The following is a 27,048-nucleotide window of genomic DNA, read 5'->3' as shown; positions in this document are numbered from 1 at the left end:
TCTGCCTATTTTCTAATTGAATTTTTTGTTGTTGTTTTTGAGTTGTATGAGTTCCACATATAGTTTGGATATTAGCCCCTTATCAGAGGTGTTGTTCACAAATGTCGACACCCATTGGATTGGTTGCCTCTTTATTTTGCCAATGGTTTCCTTTGCTGGGCAGATGCTTTTTAGTGGATATAGTCCCTTTCATTTATTTTAGCTTTTACTTGCCTTGAGGTCAAATTCATAAAATCCTTTTTGAATCCAAAGTCTTTAAGTTTAGTACCTATGTTTTCTTCTATGCAGTTTACTGTTTCAGGTTTTATGTTTAGGTCTTTGATCCATTTTGAGTTAATTTTGGTACTCAATGACAGATAGCAGTCTAGTTTCATTCTTTTGCATGTGGCTTTCCAAATCTCCCAGCACCATTCATTGAAGAGAATGTCTCTTCCTCCTTGTGCGTTTTTGGCTTCTTTGTCAAAAATTATCTGTCCATATTTATGTAGATTTGTTTCTGGGTTTTCAGTTCTTTTTCATTGGTCTGTGTGCCTGTTTCTCTGCCAATACCTTGCTGTTTTGATTATTGTTGCCCTGCAGTACTGCTGGAAGTCAGGGAGTGTGATACCTCCAGTATTGTTCTTTGTGTTAGGATTGCTTTGGCTATTTGGGTTCTTTTGTGGTTCCATACAATCTGATGATTTTTTTTGTTCTATTTCTTAAAAAAAAGTGCCATTGGAATTTTGATGGGGATTGCATTAAATCTGTATATTGCCTTGGATAATTTGGGCATTTTAACTATGTTGATTCTTCCAATCCATGAACATGGAATATCTTTTCCATTTCTTTTTGTCTTCTTTAATTTCTTTTGAAAATGTCCTATAGTATTGAGTGTATAGGTCATTCACATCCTTGGTTATGTTTATTCCTAGGTATTTTATTTTTTTGTTCAAATGCAAAAGGAATTGGTTTTTTTTTTATTTCTTTTTTTGAGATTTTATTGTTAGTATATAGGAATGCAATGGATTTTTGTACGTTGAATTTGTAGCTGGTGACTTGACTATGTTCGTTTATTGTTTCTAATAGCTTTTTGGTGGAATCTTTAGTGTTTTCTATATATAGTATCTAGCCACCTGAAAAAGGTGACAATTTAACTTTGTCATCCCCAACTCGGTGACATTTATTTCTGTCTCTAGCCTTATTGCTTTGGCTAGAACTTCCAGTATATGCTGAATAGCAGTTGTTATAGAGCACAACCCTGTCTTTTTCCTGAACGTAGAGTGAAGTGCTTCAGTTTTTCACCATTAATTATGATATTTTCTGAGGGTTTGTGATATATGACCATTATTTTAATGTTTTTTTCTAAACACATTTTATTAAGTGTTTTAACCATAAATGTGTGTAGTATATTGTCAAATGCCTTTTCTGCATCTATTAATAAAATCATGTAAATTTTGTCTTTTATTTTGTTTATGTGGAGTGTCACATTGATTGATTTACGTATATTGAACCATCCTTGTGACCCTGGCATGAACCCCACTTGATCGTGATTTATAATCTTTTTAATGCCTTGTTGCATTTGATTTGCTAGAATTTGGTTTAGGACCTTTGCATCTGTATTCATCAAAATTTTGGTCTGTATTTTTCTTTTTTGAGGGTTATCCTTACCAGGTTTTGGTATCAGGGTAACGTTGGCCTCAGAAAATGAGTTAGGGAATTGTCTCTTCAATTTTTTGGAAGACTTTGAATAAGACAGGTATTAGATCCTTTTTGAATGTTTGGTAGAATTCATTAGTGAAGTCATCTCATCCCGGACTTTTGCTTTTGGGAAGATTTCAGATGACAGATTCAATTTCTTTACTGTTGATCAGTCAATTAGATTTTCCAATTCTTTGTGATTCAGCCTAGGAAGGCTATATGTTTCTAAGCACAGATCTATTTTTTCTAGGTTATTGAATTTTGTGGCATATAATCCTTCATAGTATTCTTGGATGATTTTTTGTATTTCTGTCCTATATGCGGTAACTTCTCCTTTTTCATTTCTGGTTTTAATTGTGTCTTTTCTCTTCTTAGTGACTCTAGCCAACGTTTGTCAATTTTATTAATCTTTTCAAAGAACCAGCTCTTTGTTGCATTAATTTTTTCTATTGTTTTTTGGTTCTCTGTTTCAATTAGTTGTGTTCTGATTTTTATTATTTCCTTCCTTCTGCTGATTTGGGGCTTCATTTGTTCTTCTTTTTCTACTTCTTTAAAGTGTAACATGAGGTTATTTACCTGGGATTTTTCTCTTTCTTGAGATAAGCCTGTAATGATATAAATTTTCCTCTTAAAACTCTTTCGCAACATCCCAAAAATTTTGGTAGGATGTATTTTCATTCTCATTTGTTTCTATGTATCTTTTGATCTCTCCTCTTATTTCTTCTTTGACCCAGTCGTTCTTTAAAAGTATGTTGTTTAAACTCCACATATTTGTGGTTTTCCCTGCTTTCTTTTTACAGTTGATATCCAATTTCAAAGCCTTGTGATCAGGGAATATACTTAGTATAATTTCAATCTTCTTAAATTTGCTGTGGCTCATTTTATGTACCAACGTATCGTCTGTCCATGAGAATGTTCCATGTACACTAGAAAAGAATGTATAGTCTGATATTCTAGGATGAAGTGCTCTATAAATATCAACTGAGTCCATTTCATCTAATGTGTCATTTAGGGATGCTATTTCGTTATTTATTTTATGTTTGGATGATCTATCCATAGCTGTCAATGATGTTTTTAGGTCTCCTACTATTGTGTTTTGGTCAATTTCTCCCTTAATTCTGTTAGCAATTGCTTTGTGTATTTGGTGCTCCATGATTGGGGTCATAAATATTGATGACTGTTATGTCTTTTTGTTGTATAATCCCCTTTATCATTATGAAATGTCCATCTTGGTCTCTTTTATCCTCTTTTATCTTGAAGTCTCTTTCATCTGATATCTGTATAGCTGCACCTGCTTTTCTCTGAATACTATTTGTGTGGTGTGTCAATTTCCACCCTTTCACTTTGAGTCTATGCTTGTCCTTGTAGCTGAGATGTGTCTCTTGGAGACAGCATATGGTTAGGCTTTAGTGTTTTGATTCAATGTGCTACTCTTTGACTTTTCATTGGTGAGTTCAGTCTGTTTACATTTAGAGTGATTATTGATATATGAGTATTTCCTACCATTGTATCTTTTTTTTTTAATAGGATGGTGTCTTCATTGTTTCTTTGCCTTTTTGTTGCTGTCTTTTATTTCAGTGTGGTATTCTACGTTTTCCCCTATGTTTCTTCTTTTTTTAAGTTATATTTTTCTGATCTGGATTTCTTGTTTTTGAGCTGTTTTCATTAAGTTTAATTGAAAGAAAGTTTCATAGATACAGTAATCTTTTTTCTTCATCATGCTTCTTATCTCCATTCCTGTTTGCAGTTTCAGACCTTTACTCTCTCCCCTTTTATGGTTGTGTTTTTCTTTTTTTCCTTCCTTCATTTTTTTATTTTTTTGCTTGTCACAAGTGATCCATACTTGTGCTGTGAGTTGATTTCTGAGTTTCAGTAGCAAGTTGTCTTTTTCTTCTTTTCTCTTTTTAATTTTTTTCTTTTCTTTAAATTAAAGTTTATTACAGTCACAATTGTTAATAAAATCACATATGTTTCAAGGAAAAAATTCTGTAATACATCATCTACATATCACATTGTGTTTCACCACCAAGAGTCAGTTCTTCTTCCATCACCATATATTTGATCCTGTTTACCCTCATCTACCATCTCCCTTCCCCCTTACCCTCTGGTACCACTAAACTATTGTCTATGAATTTTGTTTTTTTCATTTTTTGGTCTTTTTTCTTTGTTGCTTTCAGTTTTATAACGCACATATCAGTAAAGTCATATGGTTCTCTGCTTTTTCTGTGTGACTTATTTTGGCCAGCATAATAATTTCAAGACATATTCATGTTGTTGCAAATGGCAGTATTTTGTCTTTTCTTCTGGCAGAATAGTATCGCATGGTGTATATATTCCACATATTTTTTTTATCCAATCATCTATCTAAGGACTCGTTGGTTGTTTTCATGTCTTGGCCACTGTAAATAAAGAGGCAATGAAATAAATGTTTTCAGATGTTGGGGAGTATATACCAAATGAGGAATTGTTGATATAGTTTGTAACTCTATTTGCAATTTTTTGAGGAACCTCCATACTGCCTTCCATATAGGCTGCACCGTGTACCAAAATTAACTCAAAATGAATCAAAGGCCTAAACATAAGACCTGAAACAATACATTGCATAGAAGAAAACATAGGTATAGCAAACTTATAGACCTTGGGTTCAAAGAGGATTTTATGAATTTGACCTCAAAGGAAGGGAAGTAAAAGCTAAAACAAATGAATGGGATTAAATGTTTTTTTCTTACAAACCTTTTTTGGATTACAACACATTCTCACCAACATTGTATGAGCATTCTCTTTGCTCCACATCCTCACAAACATTTGTTGTTAGTTGTGTTTTGAATTTTGGCCAGTCTAATAGATGAGTCATGGTATCTCATTGTTTGAATTTGCTTTTTCCTGATGGGAAATATTATTGTGTGCTTATTTGCCATCTGTCTGTCTTCTTTGGGGAGGTGTCTCCTAAGCTATTTGATCCATTTTTAATCAGGTTGTTGTTTTCCTATTGCTGAATTTTAAGAGTTGCTTGTATATTTTGCATAACATTCCTATGTCACCTCTGTCTTTTACAAATATTTTTGCCAGTTTTTGGTTCTTTTATACTTTTACTAACATTTTCTTCTGCAGAAAAATAATTAATTTTATAAATCCATATCAATTATTTCTGTCATGGGTTGTGTACAGTTATATCTATAAACATCATCATATCCAAGGTTATCTAGGATTTCTCCTTTTTATGTTCTAGGAGTTCTATAGTTTTGCATTTTACATTTAGGTCTATGATTCATTTGAGTTATTAATAGTTTTTTTGAAGAGTGTGTTTGTCTAGATTCGTATTTTTGCATGTGAATGTTCAGTTGTTCCACCACCACTTGTTGAATTGATTATTTTCACTCCAGTGATGGCCTTTACTTCTTAGTTAATTTACCATGTATATGTGCATTTATTTTTAGGCTATTTTGTTGCATAGATCTATTTTTCTATTCTTTTACCAATATCATATTATCTTGATCACTGTAATTTTAGTCAGATTACTATAGTCAGTCTTAAAGTTGGGTGACATCAGTCCTCCAACTTTGTTCTCCTTCAATATTGTTATGGATATTCTGGACCTTTTGTTTTGCCACATAAACTTTAGAATCAGCTTGTCCATACCCATAAAATAACTTTCTGGAATCTAGATTTGGATTGCATTGAATCTCTAGGTTATGTGGGAAGAATTGACATCTTCACAATATTAAATCTTTTTAATCCATGAATATGGACTATCTTTCCATAGTTCTCTGATTTTCTTTTGTGTGTGTGTGTGTGTGTGTGTGTGTTTACATTTTTTATTTTTGTTTTTTTAATTTTTTTTATAGTTTTATTTTATTTTATTTTATTTTTATATATGTGTATAATCTGATTTTCTTTTTAATCAAAGTTTTATACTTTTCCTCACATGCATCTTGTATATTTTTGTTAGGTTTATACCAAGGTATCTCATTTTTTGGGGTTCTAATACAATTGGCATTGTGTTTTAATTTCAAATTCCACTGTTCATTACTGGTATATAAAAAAGCAATTAAACTTTGTGTATTAATCTTGGATCCTGCAACCTTGCTATAATCTTTTCTTAGTTCCAGGAGGTTTTCCGTCAATTTTTTTGGATTTTCTACATTGATGATCATGTTATCTGTGGAAAAGATAGTTTTATGTCCTCCTTCCCAATCTGTATACCTTTTATGTCCTGTTACTTCATTGCATTACTAAGTACTTCTAGTACAATGGTGAAAAGGAGTGGAGAGAGGATACATCTCTGTTTTATACCTGAGTTGGGGGAAAACTTCAAGCTTTTCACCAGCGTAGTTGATATTTGAAATATTTATATATTAAGATGAAGTTTAGCTTTCTCTGACTTCCACTCTTACCCTCCCACCTTTAAGTTAAACATTTTCTCAATGATTTTTGCTGTCACAGATACTACATTCTCATATCCCCAGCATTTCCAATTCTTCTTCCTATTGTGTCCAGATGGTTATTTGTTTCTCAGGGCTGAAGATGTAATTCCAAGAGACATCTTACTCCAGGAAACCAAAAAAATTTTATTTAGAAGCACAGATCTCAACATTTCCTTCTCACTAAAATCACCTGGGAAGTTTTTTGTAAAGCATGGGTGCCTGGATTTCATCTCCAGATAGTCTGATCTAATTAATCTGTGTGCAGCCTGAACATTGGGAGATTTGCAAGATCACTGAATAATTCTAATGGACACCTAGAGTTTAAAACCACTGGTGGTAACACTGTGTTTTTCACCACCATATACACCACCTGATTAATATTATGGCAGTGGAATCCCCTAGCCAGTTTTTTTTCAAAAAAGTTAAACTGCAAATAAGTTTGCTGTGGGAACAGAGCCCCAGAGAGCATTTTCTAGGCTTTCAGCCTCACATGGAAAGGTGTTGGCTCGGATAGTAGATGGTCATCAGCTATCACTAATTGGCCATTGGCTGTTGCTGGTTAGCCATTAGCCGCTGATTTAACTGCCGTGGCTAAGCTGGCAAGCACGGAGTGTGGCGGAGTGTGGATTGTGGATTCTGTGGCTCCTGCTTCCTGTGTCTCCAACCCAGCCACGAGAGAGAGTATAGTGGTATGGCTCCCATACCTATGGCTCTGTGTGTGTTCCTTTTTGGTCTCACCACGTCCTGCATTCTTTTGTGGGGAGCGGGACCAGAGACCCTGCATGTCTCTCTGCATGTCACTTGCCCTCTATAGTTTTATGACATACAAGTGATAGCTTTAAAACACATACCTCCTCTGGTGCATACAAGCAGTCTTTGTGTTGTTGAATAAAATTACGTTAAAGACCCATGCCAATCTCTAATGAAATCCAAGGTGATATCATGTCTTTTATTGGGCTAATTTGATTTATTGTAAATCCCACAGATTAAATAAGACTTGACAAGTAAATAAAAATTAACTGAATAAGGTCTTTGAAGATTTTTGTTTCTGTAATTATGCTAATTTCACTCAACAAGACAATTATAACTTTCTTTCAAAATATCTTTATCTATTAAAGTCTCAACAAATGTTTCAAAATCCATGCTATAATTTCATGTATATATGTTTAGTGAGAATGAATCTATCAAATTTTATTCAAAGAGATTTGTGGGGAAATATAGAGTGAAAATATTCCTCATTAGAAAAAGCAAAGTGTTTTATACTTGTAGACTTTATTACATTTGGCTCCTTGGGGACACCTAAAATTCAATTGATGAAGACTTAAAATGATTAAACATAAGATTTTAAAATTGTTATTAAAAAAAGAATGTTGGTGTTGCAGGATAGGGGATCATTAATATTAAAAAAGAAATTGTTATTAAGATCAAGTTATACTCTGATGATTAACATATGTTTGATAACTAGGAAAAAAAACAAGCATGTTCCTGGAGATGTGCCACAATAGTGTGCTTTGAGTCATAACTGCATATTTGTTTCACAGCTACAGGACAAGTTTGAGCAACTTAAAAGAGTCCAACAAGAGGAGACAATAAAACTTGAGGAGGAAAAAAGACAATTGGAAGAAGAAATTATAAAGTTTTATAAAATGAAGGCTGGCTCTGAAACATTCCAGACTCAGGGTTGCACCAGTATAAAAAAGGACAAAGAACGTAAGAAATAGCCCTCTCTTACCATTGTCTATGTTGTGGAGCCCTATCACTCTTGATCCTATCTTTCTGTGAGATTGTTTTCATAGACTTTACTCTGATTAAAATTCTATTAATTAAAAAATTTTTTCTGCTTGTTGTATGTGTCTCCCAATGAGAATGTGAATTCCTTGAAATCAGGTACCTTGACTATCTTCTTAGCTGCTGTATCCTCAACATTTAGAACAAAGACTAGCATAGAGTTGACACTCAATACATATTTGCAAAAATAAAAATAAAAATCAAAGAAATCTATAACACAGTGTAAAAAGTGTTGATTAGCAAAAGAAATTCTTTTACAAAGCACTGCCTGTGGCTCCAGTATACAAGTATGGTTGCTTTAAAAAAAAAAAATCTAGCAGTTTGTTAAAAATGGTGGCTTGAGGTGAGCCTCTGGAAATCTTCCCTGGAATTTACAACAAATTGAACAATTATAACTCCACAAACAACTCCCTGGACAGCAGACAGTTAAGACTAAGAGGCACACTACAGAAATAAGCTAAAGGTGGGCAAATTGCGTGAGCGGGAGAGGAGGAAAGGGAGAAGAGAGGAGATGGGCCCACTGGGGGGAAGGGCGCAGGGGGCAGACCTAGCTCAGTGCTCCAAGCTTGCTGCATCCTGGAACAACCACAGCTGTGGGAGAGGGAAAAACTCAGACTGCTAGGGCTCTGCTTATGGCCCACAGGGTTCAGGGGACAGCATATAACATGGCTAAATCCAACGCTCACAGCAGAGACCTCGGAGCAAAAACTGAGGGAAGAAGACTGAAAACGGTGGTTTAAGCCCTCACTGCAGAGCAGAGAATAGAAGCCTTAGGCACGAGATTAGCTGCCCCCTCCCTGCTTTCCCAGAGCTCACCCCGCCCCCATCTGCCCAGTGCTAAACCTGCAACAATAGGAGTGACATCATAGGAATGGCGGCACCAGGGACGCATTTTCTGAGTTCTCCTCCGGATCTTATTACGGGACATATAACCCATCAAAGAACTATTTGCTCATCACGCAGAACAGATAAGAGACTCATGGAAGGATTACTTGAAGGTGCGCAAATTGGGCGAGCAGGGGAAGAAGGAAGGGAACAGAGTGGAAACACGCTGTCCCGTGGTGGAATCTCGGCCAGCTGCGGCGGCGTCGTCGACGGTAACCTGCAGCTCTAAAGACGCAGGGTTCCCCAGGGCGGAACAGAGAATACAAAAGCCAGGAGGTGGGCTCTTTCCCTGCGTCCCACAGCTGATTGCTCCCGCGGGTGGGGGGACAGCTTGGTGGGCCCTAGGGTGGACGAGGAACATAGACTCCATACCTGGGCCCCTCCTCCCACTCCTCCAATCTTACCCCCGCCCTTCCAGAGACTTAAACTGGCCCCTGAACTGAGCAGTAGTGACAGATTACAGAGGGGCCGTAGTGCTCAGGCTCTGGGAAGACTGGCAGGCAGCTCTGACCCAGGAAAGAGGTTGGGAAGAGTGAGATTTTGGCTGGGTTAGGAGAGAAGAGACTCCTCCACCCCCCAGCCGCCACCTTTTCAGCAAGATGACTCCTTTGTCTTTGCTGTCCTTTCATCCTGTCACTGTCTCACTTCAACTTTTGAGACGCTGGTCTAGGGTCTCTTCCCTGTGGGACCTGCTCAACATTCCCTGCCAACCTCAAGACATCTTAAGGTAAGAACATGAACCTCTGCCTCTATAGGACTTCTCTTGTCACTCAGGATAAGATTTACTGGTATTTAACATTCCCTCTCAAATCATCCCCTGCTCTTCCAGGATCTCACTGTACTCGGGACCACAAGCAGCTTCTCTGCTGCCTGTCTCTGCCCCCAGCTCTGCAGGGCTGCAGCAACAGCTCAGAGGCGGAAAGGCCACAAAAGCGCAGCTTCTCTGGAGCACCACCCGCCAGGCCACCTCAGCCACCTCCAGGAAAAGTTTGTAAGGAGAACCAACATATTCCAGACACACTTTACCTTAAGGAGGAAACTTTGTCTGAAGCCTTTTGGGGCTTTTGTTTTCTCTCAAAACGTCCCCACTTCCCTTTCTGCACAGGCTCCATACCCAAGCTACAAGCCTTGAGTATGTACTCTGTCCTTAAACACCTTTATTTAGAAGGCCACTATTATATTAATTGTGCAATCAATTTCTGTGATGCCCAGAGTCGCAGTATACACCCTACTACTTTAAAGATCTCACTATAGGCCACAGCCATTATCGCCAACCCGGACATTCAAGCGGGGCCAGGCTAGCCACCCACCCAGAGGCACGCGCTGCCGTCCAGGTAAGCACAAATAATCCTGGCGCGCCGTGTCTCCCCACCCGCCTCAGAACCAGTAGCGTGGTGTCCGTGGCCCACGCGTCTGGGGGACGCCTCAGAGCGGATTGTGGGAGATGAATTGTGAAGGGACGCCTTTCTCTTCTTCCTCCCTTTCCGTTGGGCAATCAGCCCTCACGCGCCTACAACCCCATGAACTGCATCTTGAAATATTGGGACAAATTTGACCCTCAGACTTTGAAGAAACAGCACCTGATTTTCTTTTGTTCAGAGGTTTGGCCTAAATAATCATTGGAAGATGGGGAGACTTGGCCTTCTGAGGGAAGTATTAATTGTAATACTATCATGCAACTAGACCTGTTTTGCAGAAAGGAGGGCAAATGGTCAGAAGTTCCATTTGTTCAGGCCTTTTTTGCCCTGAGGGATAACCCAGGTCTCTGTAAAAAATGTAAAGTTGACCCGTCTGTTTTGGCTGTGATCTCTTGCCTCCTTTCCCCCAATGAGTCCCTTTTTAAGGGGACTCCTCCGAGGGGGACTCCCTCCAGGGGGACTCCTCCTTCTAAGGAGACTCTCCCTAGGGAGAGTCCTCCTGAAGAGACTCCTCCAAGAGAACTCCCGCGGGATCCTCCTCTCCTGAGAAGGACCCTTCAACACACACCCATCTCCAAATCCACCTATAAACAGGAATGCCTGAGGCTGAGGTAACTGAAGAAAAAAAGTGGCACTTTTAAAAACCAAACCTCAAGCCAGTGCCCTTACTCTGCTGCTCTAAGTCCTACAGCGACCACCCCCAGTGAGATTTATTATAAGGGAAATAGCCTTTAGATTGGAGTCCCAGAATACTAAAGTCATGACATCTCTGTCAGAGAATTTGTCAAAAAAATAGCTTAAATTAAATATCTAGGTATTTCAAAATAACAAATACTGAGGTATTAATTATTAGGTACATCATAAGTTCATCTATTTCTAACTTCTAGTCACATGAATGTTAAAGAGAGAAATTAAGATCTGTTAATAAATATGTCATATTTTATTACTAAAACCTATGCTTTTAAAGGTTCCCAAATATATTCCTGGGTTTGCCAGTAGAAGTGCTAATTGCTTGCTTTTGGTTGTCAGTATATATATCACCAGAATAATATTATGTTTTATATTTTCTCAATCACATCCTTGGTTACTCAAAAATTAAATCTAAAAACTAAGTTTTGCTACCAGTTAAGTAAACTTTTATATTATAAAACTGCTAAAGTTCATGTGCTTTCCTCAGTATCAGCTATAGGCCAATATAAGGAAACTTAGATTGTACTCTGTTGTTTTTGCCCTTCGATGTTTTGCCCTGACTGACAGGAATTCTAATGGTTCTGACCCATCGTTACATCCCTAATTAAGAGGCTCAGATCGTAAAAAAAGGCCAGGAATTTGTTTAAATGCCTTTAACAGCCAAGACAGAAAAACAAGGAATAAAGGAACAGTGAGACCAGAGCATAAGACCAGAAACAGGCCAGACTTTTGGCCCAGGTTATAGACAACCCAGGGCTGAAGCCACCTCAGGGCACCCCAAATGCCACAGAGAGAAAGTGCCAGATAAAAGTGCCTACTCTGGATATACAAGCCCAGATCACTGGAGTCCTAATCCTCCAAAACAGCTGTGCCCCCTGTACAGACCACAGGACACTACAGGATCGAGTACGCCTTGTTCTGAAGGGAGCAAGGACCAGCTCTCTCCTCAAAAATGGCTGTCATCACTGTTGGTCTTGATGTTCCCAGTGGCTCCCAAGCTGTTCTCATCACAGGGGATAAAACTGTGGGTGACCCAGACGTGGTAAGCTTATCAATTTCCTAATTGATACAGAAGCCATTTATTCTGTCTTAACTGCTCACTCTGGACCTTTCTCCTCTGAAAACTGCTTTGGTTGTAAAGATAAAGACAGTCCCCAGATTTGGGCTCATTTTGCTCAGCCTGTTTCTTGTCATTGGTCTATACCTTAAAAAAATGTAAAATAAACTTAAAAAACACTCAAACTATTTAAGTAAAAAACTAGACATCTTAGCACGCGGCTGACCAGCTTGCGTCCAGGCCATAGCTGCAGCTGCCATCCTAGTTCCCAAAGCCACCAAGCTCATCATGGGACAAGACTTAACCATTTTTGATTTTGCCCTACACCACATTCAAAGGCTTTTAAATGCTAATAAGAATCACAGGCTCACTGATAGCCGCCTCCTACAACATCAGGCCCTCTTAAAAGGTCCTGTAATTCAAATACGGACCTGCTCCACCCTTAATCTTGCCACCTTCCTCCCAGAGACAGAGGAAGAATTAACTGCCAATAAGTTTTAATACAAGCCTATACTGCTAAAACAGATGTACAAAAAAATACCCCTAGACAACCCAGATCGGACGCTCTGCACTGATGACAGTTCTTTTATAGAAAAAGACATACAAAAGGCTAGATAGTCAAATAGCTTACTCAGTAACAACAACCCTTAACGCCACCTCACAGGCTATCCATGCCATGAGACAAAAGTTAGGACAGGTCAAATAACAGTTCTCAAACAAAGCTGCCATCGATTATCTACTTCTCAAACACAATCAAAAATATAAAAAAGTTTAAAGGGTTATGCTGTTTCAGTCTCTCTGATAGTTCACAGTTAATAAAAGGTTTCCATTATTAAACTAAAAACGAGATTCTTTGGTTTAGATTGGTCCTTCCTTACTTCCTGGCTTCCTAGCGTAACAGGACTTAAAGAAGCCTTTTGCATATTTCTGTTATTCATGATTATAGGAATCATCTCTTGCTGCTGCCTACGGTGTATCTCTGCTTGTGAACCACTCGCTAGCTGGCTACAACGGCCTCCAAAGCAACAAACTCCTCATCTGGATGTGCTCATCTACCGGGGACCCTTAGATAGACCTCTGGGTAAGCCCTAGCTGCTGGTCTCTACGTCCCCCCTCAGCCTGAAGTAGCCAGGGCAGTCCACACCCTTATCCCCTAATAGCAGTTAGGGTTTCGACTTCAGAGGGGGGATTGACACAGGTTAGTGAGTATGGTTGTTAGGTAGATAGGTAGATCCCTGGAAAGATAAAGAAAACACAGCCATATCCTAAAACTTCAGGTTTTAAAATCATTCCTAAAAAGGAACCCTCATGCACTGTTGGTGGGAATGCAGATTGGTGCAGCCGCTATGGAAGGCAGTGTGGAGGTTCCTCAAGAAATTACGAATAGAATTACGATATGACCCAGCAATCGCTCTCCTGGGTAACTACCCAAAAAATCTGAAAGCATTCCTCTATAGAGACAGGTGTACTCCAATGTTCATTGCAGCTTTGTTTACGGTGGCCAAGACATGGAAACAACCAAAATGTCCTTCGATAGATGAATGGATAAAGAAGTTGTGGTACATATACACAATGGAATACTATTCGGCGTTAAGGAAAGATGATATAGGAGCATTTGTGACAACATGAATGGATCTTGAGAGTATAATGCTAAGTGAAATAAGTCAGACAGAAAAAGCAGAGAACCCTATGATTTCACTGATATGTGGTATATAAACCAAAAACAACAAAAGAACAAGACAAACAAATGAGAAAGAAAAACTCATAGACACAGACAATAATTTAGTGGTTACCAGAGGGTAAGGGGGTGGGGGGTGTGTGATGATGGTAAGGGGGATCAAATATATGGTGATGGAAGGAGAACTAACTCTGGGTGGTGAACACACAATGGGATTTATAGATGATGTAATACAGAATTGTACACCTGAAATCTATGTAAATTTACTAACAATTGTCACCCCAATAAAAATTAAAAAAAAAAATCACTCCTTCGCCCCAGGACATAATGTATCAAGGCCTTGAGGTAAATCATAAAATTCATTTTGGCCTGACAAATGGAGCAGATCTGATAGATAAGAGTGGGTTCCTTTGCTAATTCCTTTACAGGGTCAAGCAAAACCAACCTGGTAGACGAATTTCATTAGAAGGCAGCACCAGTTCCCTTCTTCAAACAGTTCCCTTCTCCAAACAGCTCCCCTTCCCTAAGCAGGCAAGGGAAGGTATAAAAGTAAGAGCTTTTGCCTCAGTCATGGGGCACCCCACATTCGGGACCCCCTCCAGCTCGGGAGCAGCAACCTCTTCTCCTGCCTCTAATAAACTACCCTGTTTTTAAAACTTTTTGCTTCTCCCTGGTCCATGTTTCCATTCTTCGGCCTCAAGAGACACAATCCCGGTCCACACTCAGAAACTGCTAGCAGATCCAACATCACCTACAACAGCAGGACCATGTTAGAAGGTCTGGTTGCCAGTGTCACCCCCTCGCAAACTGTGAGGAGCTGGTGTGTACATTTCAAGGACTGCCTGTGGCCTCGCTCCTGGGAGGGTGACAAGGGCACCAAGTGAGTCGTGGCTGCCAAGCACGTGGACAAGAGACACAGGAAGTCCCTGGCCCCACTGCATGTCCGTTTTCTGTGTCCCAGCCATCCTGCGGCAGAACTTTTCAGAACAGAGTGCAGAAGAGAACAGGTAGCACGGACCCCGTGCCTGGTGGGTGCACCGGTGTGCAAAGCGGTGCCCACACGCTGGTGGTCTGGACGTGGTCTGGCTCCTTAGGCTTCCTGGGTGTCTGGCTGAGTTGCATGTGTGTCACCTGGTCATGCGCACATACCTGAGTGCCTGGCTGTGCCTAACTTGTGTTAGCCAAAATGTTTGGTTTTAGGGATGCCGCAACCCTACGCACCAGGTGACGTTTAATCACCTGAGATCAGTGCCCATGAGGGGCAGGTCCTCTCTGGGCCTGGAAGATCTTGTGTCTGAGTCAGAGGGAGGAGAATGCCTGTTTGCCTGAGCCGGGCGCCTCCATAATTACACGTTCCCTGAAAGGCAGGCAGGAGGGCTCTCTGCCATGTCTGGAATGTGTGTACTTTCAGAATGAGAACAGCCCAACAACCGACACTCTGTTTAGAAAAGAAGAAGGAATTTGATATCTACTAAGATGGCATCTTCCAACACTAATGAGTGTGTTTTTAGGAATGTTACTGTTCTTTCTTTTTTTTTTTTAAATTTATTAGTTTCAGGTGTACAAGACAAGGTAATACTTAGACGTTCATCATTTATATCCCTCACACTATGAAGCCCCCTCCCCCCATCCACTATCCCTCCGACCTCACACCGAGCCATCACATTATATATATAAAATTATAGTTGGCATTCATTAATGTTTAGCTTCTGGTGTACAATGCCACGATCAGGCATCCACAGTATCTCTGAGGTGGTCTCCCAAATAGGACGCATGTCCATCGGATACCCAACAAAATCTTTACAACATTATTGAATAAGTTCCCCAAATTAATTTTCAAAAAACCCTGAGGCCATCTTGTGGTTATCAGCTGCTTCCTAATCTCTTCACCTTTCCCCTTATCCCCAACCCCCCCCACCCCGCCCATCTAACAACTCTCAGTTTTTTCTTTGTGTCCTCAAAACTGTTTCTGATTAGTTCATTCACATATTCTTTTCTTTACATTCCGCATATAAGTGAGATCATATGGTACTTGTCTTTCTCTTTCTGACTTATTTCACTTAACATAATGTTCTCTAGATCCATCCATGTTGTTGCAAATGATAAGATTTCTTTCTTCTTTATGGCTGCGTAATACTCCATTGTATAAATGTATCACAGCTTCTTAATCCAGTCATCTTCGTCTACCGATGGGCATTTCGGTTGTTTCCATATCTTGGCTATTGTGTAAAGTGCTGCAATAAACATAGGAGTGCATACAGATTTTTGAATTGGAGTTTTGGATTTCTCCGGGTAGATGCCTAGGAGTGGATCATTACTGGATCATAGGGTAGTTCCATTTTCAGATTCCTGAGATACCTCCATACTGTTTTCCATAGAGGCTGCACCAATCTGCAATCCCACCAACAGTGCACTAGCGTTCCCTTTTCTCCACATCCGTGCCAGCATTTGTTGTTTGTTGATTTATTGATGATAGCCATTTTGACTGGAGTGAGGTGGTATCTCATTGTGGTTTTTATTTGCATTTCTCTGATGGTTAGTGAGGTTGAGCATTTCTTCATATGTCTTCTTGCCTTCTGTATGTCCTTTTTAGAAAAATGTCTCCTCAAGTCCTCTGCCCATTTTTTACTTGGGTTGTTTGTTTTTTTGGAGTTGAGTTGAGTAAGTTTTTTATAGATTTGTGATATTAATCCCTTATCAGATATATCATTGGCAAATATCTTTTCCCATTCAGTAGGATCCCTTTTTGTTTTATTGACGGTTTCCTTTGCTGTGAAAAAACTTTTTAGTTTGATGTAATCCCACATGTTTATTTTTTCTCTTACTTCCCTCGCGCAAGGGGATATATCACTGAAAATCTTACTCCGGGTAATGTCTGTGAAGTTTCTTCCTATATTTTCTTCTAGATATTTTATGGTTTCAGATCTTACATTTAAGTGTTTAAGTCATTTTGAATTTATTTTTGTATATGGTGTAAGGAGGTGGTCCAGCTTTATTTTCTTGCATGTGTCTGTCCAGGTTTCCCAACACCACTTATTTAACAGACTGTCTTTACCCCATCGTACATTCTTGCTTCCATTGTCGTAGATTAGATGGGCATATAGGCATGGATTTACTTCTGGACTCTCTATTCTGTTCCATTGATCTATGTGTCTATTTTTATGCCGGTACCATGCTGTTTTGATTACTGTAGACTTGCAGTATAGTTTGAAATCAGGTATCGTTATACCTCCCACTTTGTTCTTATTTCTCAAGATTGCTGAGGCTATCCAGAGTCTTTTATGGCCCATATAAATTTCAGGATTATATGTTCTATTTCTGTGAAAAACGTCGTTGGTAGTTTGATAGGAATTGCGTTGAATATGTATATTGGCTTAGGCAGTATGGACATTTTAACTATATTAATTCTTCCTATCCATAAACATGGAATGTGTTTCCATCTATTTATGTCTTCTTTCATTTCTTTCTTCAGTGTTGTACTATTTTCTGAGTACAGATCTTTTACATCTTTGGTTAGATTTATTCCCAGATATTTTATAGTCTTTGGAGCAATTGTCAATGGAATTGTTTTTTTAATTTCTCCTTCTGATATTTTATCATCGGTGTATACAAATGCAACTGATTTCTGAATATTAATTTTGTATCCTGCTACCTTACTAAATTCATCTATCAGTTCTAATAGTTTCTTGGTGGAGTCTTTAGGGTTCTCTCTATATAGTATCATATCATCTACATATAGTGATAATTTTACTTCCTCCTTACCAATTTGGATGCCATTTATTTCTTTCTCTTGTCTGATTGCTGTGGTAGAACTTCCAGCACTATGTTGAATAGAAGTGGAGAAAGTGGGCAACCTTGTCTTGTTCCTGATCTTAGGGGGAATGGTTTTAGCTTTTCTCCATTGAGTATGATGTTAGATGTGGGTTTGTCATATATGGCCTTTATTATGTTAAGATATGATCCCTCTATTCCCACTTCCTTAAGGGTTTTTATCATAAAAGGTTGCTGTATTTTATCAAATGCTTTTTCTGCATCTATTGATATGATCATGTGATTTTTATTTTTCATTTTGTTAATGTGGTGTATCACATTAATTGATTTGCGGATGTTGAACCACCCCTGCATACCAGGGATGAATCCCACTTGATCATGGTGTATGATCTCTTTAATGTATTGTTGAAATCTGTTCGCTAATATTTTGTTGAGAATTTTTGCATCTATGTTCATTAGAGATATCGGCCTGTAGTTTTCTTTTTTTGTGGTGTCTTTGTCTGCTTTTGGGACCAGGGTGATAGTGGCTTCGTAAAAAGTGTTTGGGAGTCTTCCTTCCTTCTGGATTTTTTGGAAGAGCTTGAGGAGAATAGGTGATAATTCTTTTTTGAACGTTTTGAAAAATTCACCTGTAAAGCCATCTAGTCCAGGGCTTTTGTTTGTTGGGAGATTATTGATTACTGATTCAATTTCCCTGGTGGTAATCAGACTGTTCAGGCTTTCTGTTTCTTCTTGAGTTAGCCTTGGAAGGTTGTGCGCCTCTAGGAAATTGTCCATTTCTTCCAGATTGTCAAATTTGTTGGCATATAGTTGCTCATAGTAATTTCTTAAAATTTTTTTGTATTTCTGTGGTGTCTGTTGTCACTTCTCCTCTTTCATTTCGGATTTTATTAATTTGGGTCCTCTCTTTCCTTTTTTTAATGAGTCTGGCTAAAGGTTTGCCAATTTTGTTTATCTTCTCTAAGAACCAACTCTTGGATTCATTGATCTTTTGTATTGTTTTTCTGGTTTCTATTTCATTTATTTCTGCTCTGATCCTTATTGTCTCCTTCCTTGTGCTCCCTTTGGGCTTATTTTGCTGTTCTTTTTCCAGATCCCTTAAGTGTGAAGATAAACTGTCAATTAGTGATGTTTCTTGTTTCTTTAGGTAAGCCTGCAGTGCTATGAACTTCCCTCTTAGGACTGCTTTCTCAGCATCTCATAGATTTTGGGTCGTTGTGTACTCATTCTCATTTGTCTCGAGATATCTTTTGATTTCTTCTTTGATCTGCTGCTTGACCCATTCATTATTTAGTAACATGTTATTCAGCCTCCACGAATTGGTGTGTCTTCCTGTTTTGTTTTCCTGTAGTTCATTTCTAATTTGATAGCACTGTGGTCAGAGAAGACAATTGATATGATTTCATTTCATTTCATTTAAGGCTGTTGTTTCCATATTGATTTTCTGTCTGGAGGACCTGTCCCTTGTTGTCAGAGGTGTGTTGAAGTCCCCTATTATGATAGTGTTGCTGTTGATCTCTGTCTTTATGTCCATCAGTACCTGTTTTATATATTTAGGTGCTCCTATGTTAGGTGCATAGATGTTTACTAGGGTTATGTCCTCTTGTTGGATTGATCCCTTTATTATTATATAGTACCCATCTTTGTCTTTTAATAATTTCTTCACTTTAAAGTCTATTTTGTCAGATATAAGTTTTGCAACTCCAGCTTTATTTTCGCTTCCATTTGCATGAAATATGTTACTCCAACCCTTCACTTTCAGCCTGTGTGTGTCTTTTGATCTGAAATAAGTCTCTTGTATACAGCATATACAAGGGTCTTGCTTCCTTATCCACTCAGCCACCCTATGTCTCTTGATTGGAGCATTTAATCCATTTACATTTAAAGTGATTATTCATAGGTACATAGTTATTGCCATTTTTAAATTTGTAGTAAATTGTTTTCATCTTTCTTCTATTTACAAAAGTCCTTTTAGTATTTCTTGCAATGCTGGTTTGGTTGTAATAAATTCTTTCAGTTTGTTCTTTTCTGGGAAGCTCTTTATCTCTCCATCAACTTTAAATGATAGCCTTGCTGGATAAAGCAATCTAGGTTGTAGGCCTTTGTGTTCCATCACTTTGAGTATCTCCTGCCACTCCCTCCTGGACTTCAATGTTTCCGTAGAAAAGTCATTTGATAGTCTTATGGGAGTTCCCTTGTATGTAACCCTGTGTCTTTCTGTTGCTGCTTTTAGGATTCTCTTTTTGTCTTTAAGCTTTGCCATTTTAACTATAATGTGTCTTGGTGTGGGCCTGTTTGGGTTTATCCTGGTTGGAACTCTCTGCACTTCCTGGGCTTGTATGTTGGTTTCCTTGATCAGGTTAGGGAAGTTTTCGAACATTATTACCTCAAATATGTTCTCAAAACTTACTTCCTCTCTTCACCTTCTGGTATTCCTATGATGCTCATGTTGTTGCGCTTGATGTTATCCCAGAAGTATCTCAACCCATCTTCCTTGTTTTTTATTCTTTTTTCTTTCTGTTGTTCAGTTTGAGTAATCTCTGCTAATTTGTCTTCCAAGTCGCTGATTTGATCCTCTGCTTCATCTAACCTGCTGGTCATTCCTTCAAGTGAGTTCTTAATTTCGGTAATTGGGTTCTTTAGTTCTAGCTGGTTGTTCGTTAAGATTTCTACATCTTTTTTTAGTTCTAACTGGTTGTTCTTTATGATTTCTATATCCTTCTTTATGTCTTCTCTAAGCTCCTTAAACATTCTTATGACCAGTGTTCTGAACTCTGTCTCTGAAAGGTTGGTTACCTCTGCTTCTTTTGGTTCCAGTTGTGGAGGTTTCTTCTGTTCTTTTATTTGGGACATGTTTCTTTGTCTCCCCATTCTGACTGACTCTCTGTGTTTGCTTTGATGTATTAGGAAGATCCCCTAGAGCTCTTAGTTGTAGGGGGCCGGTGCCTATAAGGCACCATCACATAACTGAGAAGCATGAGACAGAGGAAGTTCCTTGGGTCTTTAGATAACACCCACATTTCTGTAGGGGGTGTCTGGATGGCTTAAGATGCTAGCCTGCGGCAACCCTTCTTATGTTAATGCCCCTCCACCCAGCAAAAGAATGTATATAACCCCTGATTGAGCTGCAATAAAGAGAGACTTGATCAGAACTCCTGTCTTGTCTCCGGTCTTTGTGTCTCCCATTTTCCTCCCTTCTAGGTGCTTCGGGGTCCCTCGTGTAGTGTCCCGCGGGTCGGGACAACTGGCGCCCAACGTGGGGCCTGAAGTCTCCTAGAAGACGAGACGTCTGAGTTCGTCCGGTCTAAGGAGCTGCAGCATATTTCTTCTTTGATCACCATAAGACTACCCAACTTGTGGGAGATCTGTACAGGTAAGCGGACGACTCCTTCAAAAAATGGGACATATATTTGTGTTCTAGACTTATGTATAGTCTACAGGCTTCCCCTCAGACACTTAGACTAGGGTTCCCCTTTCCCCTAACCTGTTGTCCCAGTCTCCCTTTTTATCTGCTCTCAGCTCACTTTGGGTTATAGTCGTTCACCAACGAGACAGTTTTCTAGGTGTTTGGGACCGTTTGAGCGAGATTTTGCCTGCTTACTTTAGCTCCAATCGTCCACCCAGAGGATTTCCCGACCGGTTGAGTCCCGACTGGCTTTCGCCTGAGGGTCGTTACCAGCCGCGTCGCCTCTCGGGGTCCGTGTTGGCGGATTATACCAACCGATTGCTCACGTAAGGGCATTTTCTCCTCTCATCCCAACACCCCCGTCGCTCCGGCCGGGTGAGTCCCAAAAGACATTCGTCTGCGGGTCGTTACCATCCGAGCCGTCTCGTTTGGGTCCGTGTTGGCGGATTGTACCAACCGACTGCCTCCTTCTCATAATGGGACAAGAGGTTAGTGTTCATGACAAGTTTATCTCAGGACTAAAAGAGTCCTCACCTAATTGTCCTGATTTTAATGTAAATTCGAGCCCACCTGAGGATGATCAGTTAAGCTCTGAGGACGAGGCTGATTTAGAAGAAGCTGCCGCTAATCCTGACTGGCAGTCTCTGGCCTCTAATCAATTGCCCCCTCCCTATAATCCCCAAATGCCTTCAGCTCCTATCCACGATCCTGATCAAACTCTCCTCTCCCACCAAGTCCAACAATTACAAAAAACCGTTCAACTCAAAAAACAACATCTAACTCTCCTTAAACAACTTCAACAGTTAGATTCACAACTCTCCTCTGCTGCTAAAAAACCCCCTCTTAATCTTTTCCCTGTTATTGAATTCCCCCCAACAAAAACTGAAGAGGGCAGTGCAGATAGTGATGAGGACCCCGACAGAGACAATAAAGAACGCGCCAGACACTGTAAACGCCTTGATTTAAAAACCACAAAAGAACTCAAAAAAGCTGTGGATGAATATGGCCCCACGGCCCCCTTTACACTCTCAATTTTACAATCCCTAGATGACCTCTGGTTAACCACCCACGATTGGCACTATTTGGCCCATGCCACCCTATCGGGGGGTGATTATGTTCTCTGGAAATCTGAGTTTTCTGAGGCCTGTAAAGAAACTGCACGCCGCAACGCAGAAGCGGGAGGCGAGTGTACTGATTGGACCTATGATAAGCTCAGGGGCTTTAAGCCCTACGATACAAATGAAGCTCAACTACAATATCCATCTGGCCTTTTTTCTCAAATTCACCTTGCCGCTACTAAGGCATGGAAAAAACTTCTCCCTAAGGGGCCGGCCACAACTCAACTCACTAGTATTAGACAGAAGCCAGATGAACCATATGCTGACTTCATCAGTCGCCTAACCAACGCCACTGAAAGACTCCTTGGTAGCACAGAAACTGATAGTGATTTTTTCAAACAATTAGCTTTTGAAAATGCCAATTCTGCCTGTCAGGCAGCCATCCGCCCTAGAAAAAAGGGTTCACTCTCTGATTACATTCGCCTATGCACTGATATTGGTCTTGGTCACCAAATGGGCCTTGCTATTGGGGCAGCTTTAAAAGATTCATTATTTAATCCATCTAAAAGCAAAAATAATTGTTTTTCGTGTGGCCAGCCCGGACATTTTGCCAATCAATGCCCAACCCCTCGCCAGACACCATTAAGCCAACCCATTCCCACACCCATATTGCCCCCATGAGTATGTCCCAGATGCAAGAGAGGCAAACATTGGGCCAATCAATGTAGATCAAAAATAGATGCCCACAGCAATCCTCTCCTGCCCCAGCAGGGAAACTTCCTGAGGGGCCAGCCCCAGGCCCCTACAGAGAATCCAAACCTTGGGGCGACTCGGTTTGTTCATCCACAACAGAACTTTGTCCTGTCTCAAGTCTCCTCCGAGCAACCCCCGGCAGTGCAGGACTGGACCTCAGTCCCTCCTCCAAATCAATATTAACTCCTGACATGGGACTTCAGATACTACCTACGGGTGTCACCGGACCCCTACCACCAAACACTTTTGGTCTAATAATCGGAAGAGGCAGTTCGAACCTACAAGGCCTATATATTTACCCTGGTGTTATAGATAATGATTTTACAGGAGAAATACAGATTGTAGCCTCCTCCACTTCCTCTCTCATTTCTATACAACCAGGACAGAGAATAGCTCAACTACTCCTTCTCCCACTCCAGACCACCCATAAATCTGCCAGCAATGAGCCTAGAAACAAAAAAAATTTTGGATCCTCAGATGCTTATTGGATTCAAAATCTCTCCCCCAATAAGCCCATGCTAGATTTAAAACTTGATGGAAAAACCTTTAAAGGCCTTATTGACACTGGTGCTGATGCAACCATTATTAGACAAGAAGACTGGCCACTTTCTTGGCCCCTTTCTGACACACTTACTCACCTACAAGGCATAGGACAGACAACTAACCCCAAACAAAGTGCCAAGTTCCTAACATGGCTAGATAAAGAAAATAATTCTGGCACAGTACAACCTTACGTTGTACCCAACCTCCCAGTAAATCTGTGGGGCCGTGACATATTATCCCAAATGGGAGTAATCATGTTCAGCCCCAATTCCAAGATAATCACCCAGATGTTAAAACAAGGGTTTCTCCCAGGTCAGGGATTAGGAAAACAAGGACAGGGAATTAAAAAACCCCTGTCTACTGCCCAGTGCCCGCCTCGATTAGGCTTAGGACATTTTCACTAGTGGCCTCTGACCAACCTGCACCCCATGCTGACCCTATATCCTGGAAAGACAACTCGCCCATATGGGTGGATCAGTGGCCACTAAGTTCAGAAAAACTAAATGCTGCCAATCAGTTAGTGCAGGAACAATTGGCGGCAGGGCATCTAGAGCCCAGTAACTCCCCCTGGAACACACCTATCTTTGTCATAAAAAAGAAATCTGGAAATTGGAGACTTCTCCAAGACCTTAGGGAAGTCAATAAAACAATGATAATTATGGGTGCCCTCCAACCAGGCCTACCCACCCCTGTAGCTATTCCCTCAGGATCCTTAAAAATCATTATTGACCTCAAAGACTGCTTCTTCACTATCCCTCTACACCCTCAAGATCGACAACGTTTTGCTTTCAGCATACCTGTAACTAATTTCCAAGGGCCTATGCAGAGATTTCAGTGGAAGGTCTTACCTCAGGGCATGGCCAACAGCCCGACACTCTGTCAAAAATTTGTTGCTCTGGCCATCGATCCCATTCGAACTCAGTGGCCCTCTCTTTATATTATTCATTATATGGATGATATCTTAATAGCTGGCAAGAATGGGTCTGACCTCCTTTTATGCTGTGACGCCCTTGTCAATAGCCTACAAAACAAAGGCTTACAAATAGCTCCCAATAAAATTCAGTTAAAAGATCCCTACACCTATCTTGGTTTTGAACTCCAGGGTAAATATATTAAAACTCAAAAAATTCAACTCAAAACCACCCATTTAAACTCTTTAAACGATTTCCAAAAATTATTAGGTGATATAAATTGGATCCGTCCATACTTAAAACTTACTACAGGAGAACTAAAACCTCTCTTTGATATATTACAAGGAGACTCAAACCCAACCTCCCCACGCAAGCTAACTAAGGAAGGTCTGCTTGCGATAAAAAGAGTAGAAGAGGCCATCAGTCAACAATTTATCACTTTTATCGACTACACTCAGCCCCTTAGGTTTATCATCTGTGCCACGCCACACACACCCACCGGTGTCTTTTGGCAAACAGCACCTTTGATGTGGTCGCATCTCCCTGCCTCCCCCGAAAAAACTATAATACCATATTATTTGTTAGTTGCAAAACTTATCACAATTGGCAGAGAAAACGGACGCCGATACTTCGGTAAGGAGCCGGACATAATCATTCAACCTTATACAAAAACAGAAATTAATTGGCTCTTACAAACAACAGATCAGTGGTTATTAGCCTGCGCCTCCTTCTTAGGGGACATTGACAACCATTATCCCTCTAATAAGCTCTTACATTTTCTTAGGCTTCATCCCTTTATATTTCCAAAAAATACTTCTCAAAAACCATTACCAAATGCTCTTACAGTTTTTACTGATGGATCTTCTACAGGCATAGCTGCCTTCACTGTTAACAATCAAACTCAGGCCATTCAAACCCCTTATAAATCAGCCCAGATTGTGGAGCTTTTCGCTGTCCTCTCAGTTATGCAAAAATTCTCTAACGATCCAATTAATATTTACACAGACAGTGCTTATATTGCACAGTCACTTCCTTTACTAGAAACTACTGCATTCATTAAACCCACCTCCACTGCCATACAACTTTTCTTACAGGTTCAAAAGGCCATCCATGCCCGATCTTATCCATTTTTTATAGGTCACCTTAGAGCCCACACTGGGCTTCCAGGCCCCCTTTCTACAGGAAATCTATTATCAGATATAGCCACCCACAAAACAACTGTTTCCTTCGTCTCCACTGTTGATCAGGCTCAACAAGCTCACTCTATACACCACCTCAACGCCCAGACATTACGATTAATGTTTAAGATCACACGTGAACAAGCCCGACAAATAGTAAAACAATGCCCTGCTTGTGTCACACATCTACCTACCCCTCACTTAGGAGTAAACCCTAGAGGCCTTGTTCCCAATGAAATCTGGCAAATGGACATTACCCATGTCCCTGAATTTGGCAAACTTAAATATCTTCATGTTACAGTTGATACCTTCAGTGGATTTATTTTTGCATCCACACAAACAGGTGAAGCCAGCAAACATGTTATTTCTCATGTCCTCACTTGCCTATCAGTAATGGGCAAGCCTAAGACTATCAAAACAGACAATGGGCCAGGCTACACAGGAAAAAATTTCCAGTCCTTTTGTTCCACTTTACAGATCCATCACATTACAGGCATCCCTTATAATCCTCAGGGCCAAGGCATTGTTGAACGCACTCACCAAACACTCAAAATCACTATAAATAAGTTAAAAAGTGGAGAATTGTACACTATAAAAAATTCCCCAAAAAATGTTGTTGCTCATGCGCTTTTTATTCTAAACTTCCTGCAACTCGACAAAAACTCAAAAACTGCCGCTGACCGCCTCTGGCATCCATCCACAGCTGATAATTTTGCCTCCGTTTTGTGGCGAGACCCCATAACAAATTGATGGTCAGGCCCAGATCCCGTCCTCATTTGGGGACGAGGATCAGTCTGCATTTCCGATAATAAAACCCAAGCTGCCTGGTGGCTTCCCGAGAGACTTATAAAACAAATAGATGTGAACCCCCATTCCAGGGACAGCCCTGCTCCCTGAGAAGCCATCTTTCACGACAGGCACAAAAATGACTGCTAATTCATGCAACATAGCTCTCCCTTTTTGAGTCCAACCCCTTGGCTTTAACAATATACTACAGAGGTTATTTTTAGAAGCCTCTCCTTTACAAATTGCTCCTCCTTCATTAATGTATCCTCCTATGTGTGCACCCAATGGATCGGTATATATTTGTGGAAATAATTATGCCTACACCTATTTACCACAAAACTGGACAGGCATTTGTGCCCTAGGCTCCCTCCTCCCAGATGTATCCATCATTCCAGGAGATGAGCCAGTCCCTATCCTGACTTTCGAACATATTGCAGGACGCACTAAACATGCAGTCCATTTTATTCCCTTATCAGCGGGCCTAGCATCACCACCGCACTTGCCACCGGGTCCGCAGGGATAGGACATTCCCTAGTACAATACCATAAATTATCTGGGCAACTCATATCAGATGTCCAGGTACTCTCAGAAACTATCCAAGATCTTTAAGATCAGGTTGATTCCCTAGCAGAAGTTGTCCTCCAAAACAGGAGGGGATTAGATTTACTTACTGCAGAAAAAGGGGGCATCTGCCTGGCCCTCGGAAGAAAAATGTTGTTTTTATGCTAACAAATCTGGAATTGTTCGTGACAGAGACAAAAATGACAAGAAGACCTTGAAAAAAGAAGAGACCTCCTTTCCAACCCTCTCTGGATTCAATGGACTTTTTCCCTACTTACTACCCCTGCTTGTCCCCATACATGGGTGCTTTATCCCACTATCACTGGGACCCATCCTCCTCAATAAACTCATGCGCTTTCTCAGACAACAAATAGAGGCCTTGCAGGCCAAGCCCATACAGGTCCATTACACCCGACTGGAGATGCAAGAGCGAGGAGATCCCTATCTCCAATAACAGGAGTCAT

At 40.2% G+C, this 27,048-nt stretch overlaps 1 protein-coding gene across 3 annotated transcripts in view; it reads left to right on the top strand.

Moving 5' to 3' along the window:
* SEPTIN14 (septin 14) overlaps nucleotides 1-7,822 on the top strand; it is a gene marked incomplete at both ends in the record, with an annotated part of 390,465 nt that extends 382,643 nt beyond the window's left edge. For all 3 annotated transcript variants that reach the window (XM_081053016.1, XM_081053018.1, XM_081053017.1), the window contains one exon: nucleotides 7,643-7,822. In XM_081053016.1, the coding sequence (XP_080909142.1) occupies nucleotides 7,643-7,822 (180 nt within the window). The remainder of the gene's footprint in view (nucleotides 1-7,642) is intronic.
* Nucleotides 7,823-27,048: the final 19,226 nt, after the last annotated feature.

Source organism: Rhinolophus hipposideros, assembly GCF_964194185.1.
Source record: "Rhinolophus hipposideros genome assembly, chromosome: 7".
Classification (NCBI taxonomy): Eukaryota; Metazoa; Chordata; class Mammalia; order Chiroptera; family Rhinolophidae; genus Rhinolophus; species Rhinolophus hipposideros.
The sequence above is the reverse complement of the archived record's forward strand: the minus strand, read 5'-3'. Positions and strand labels throughout refer to the sequence as shown.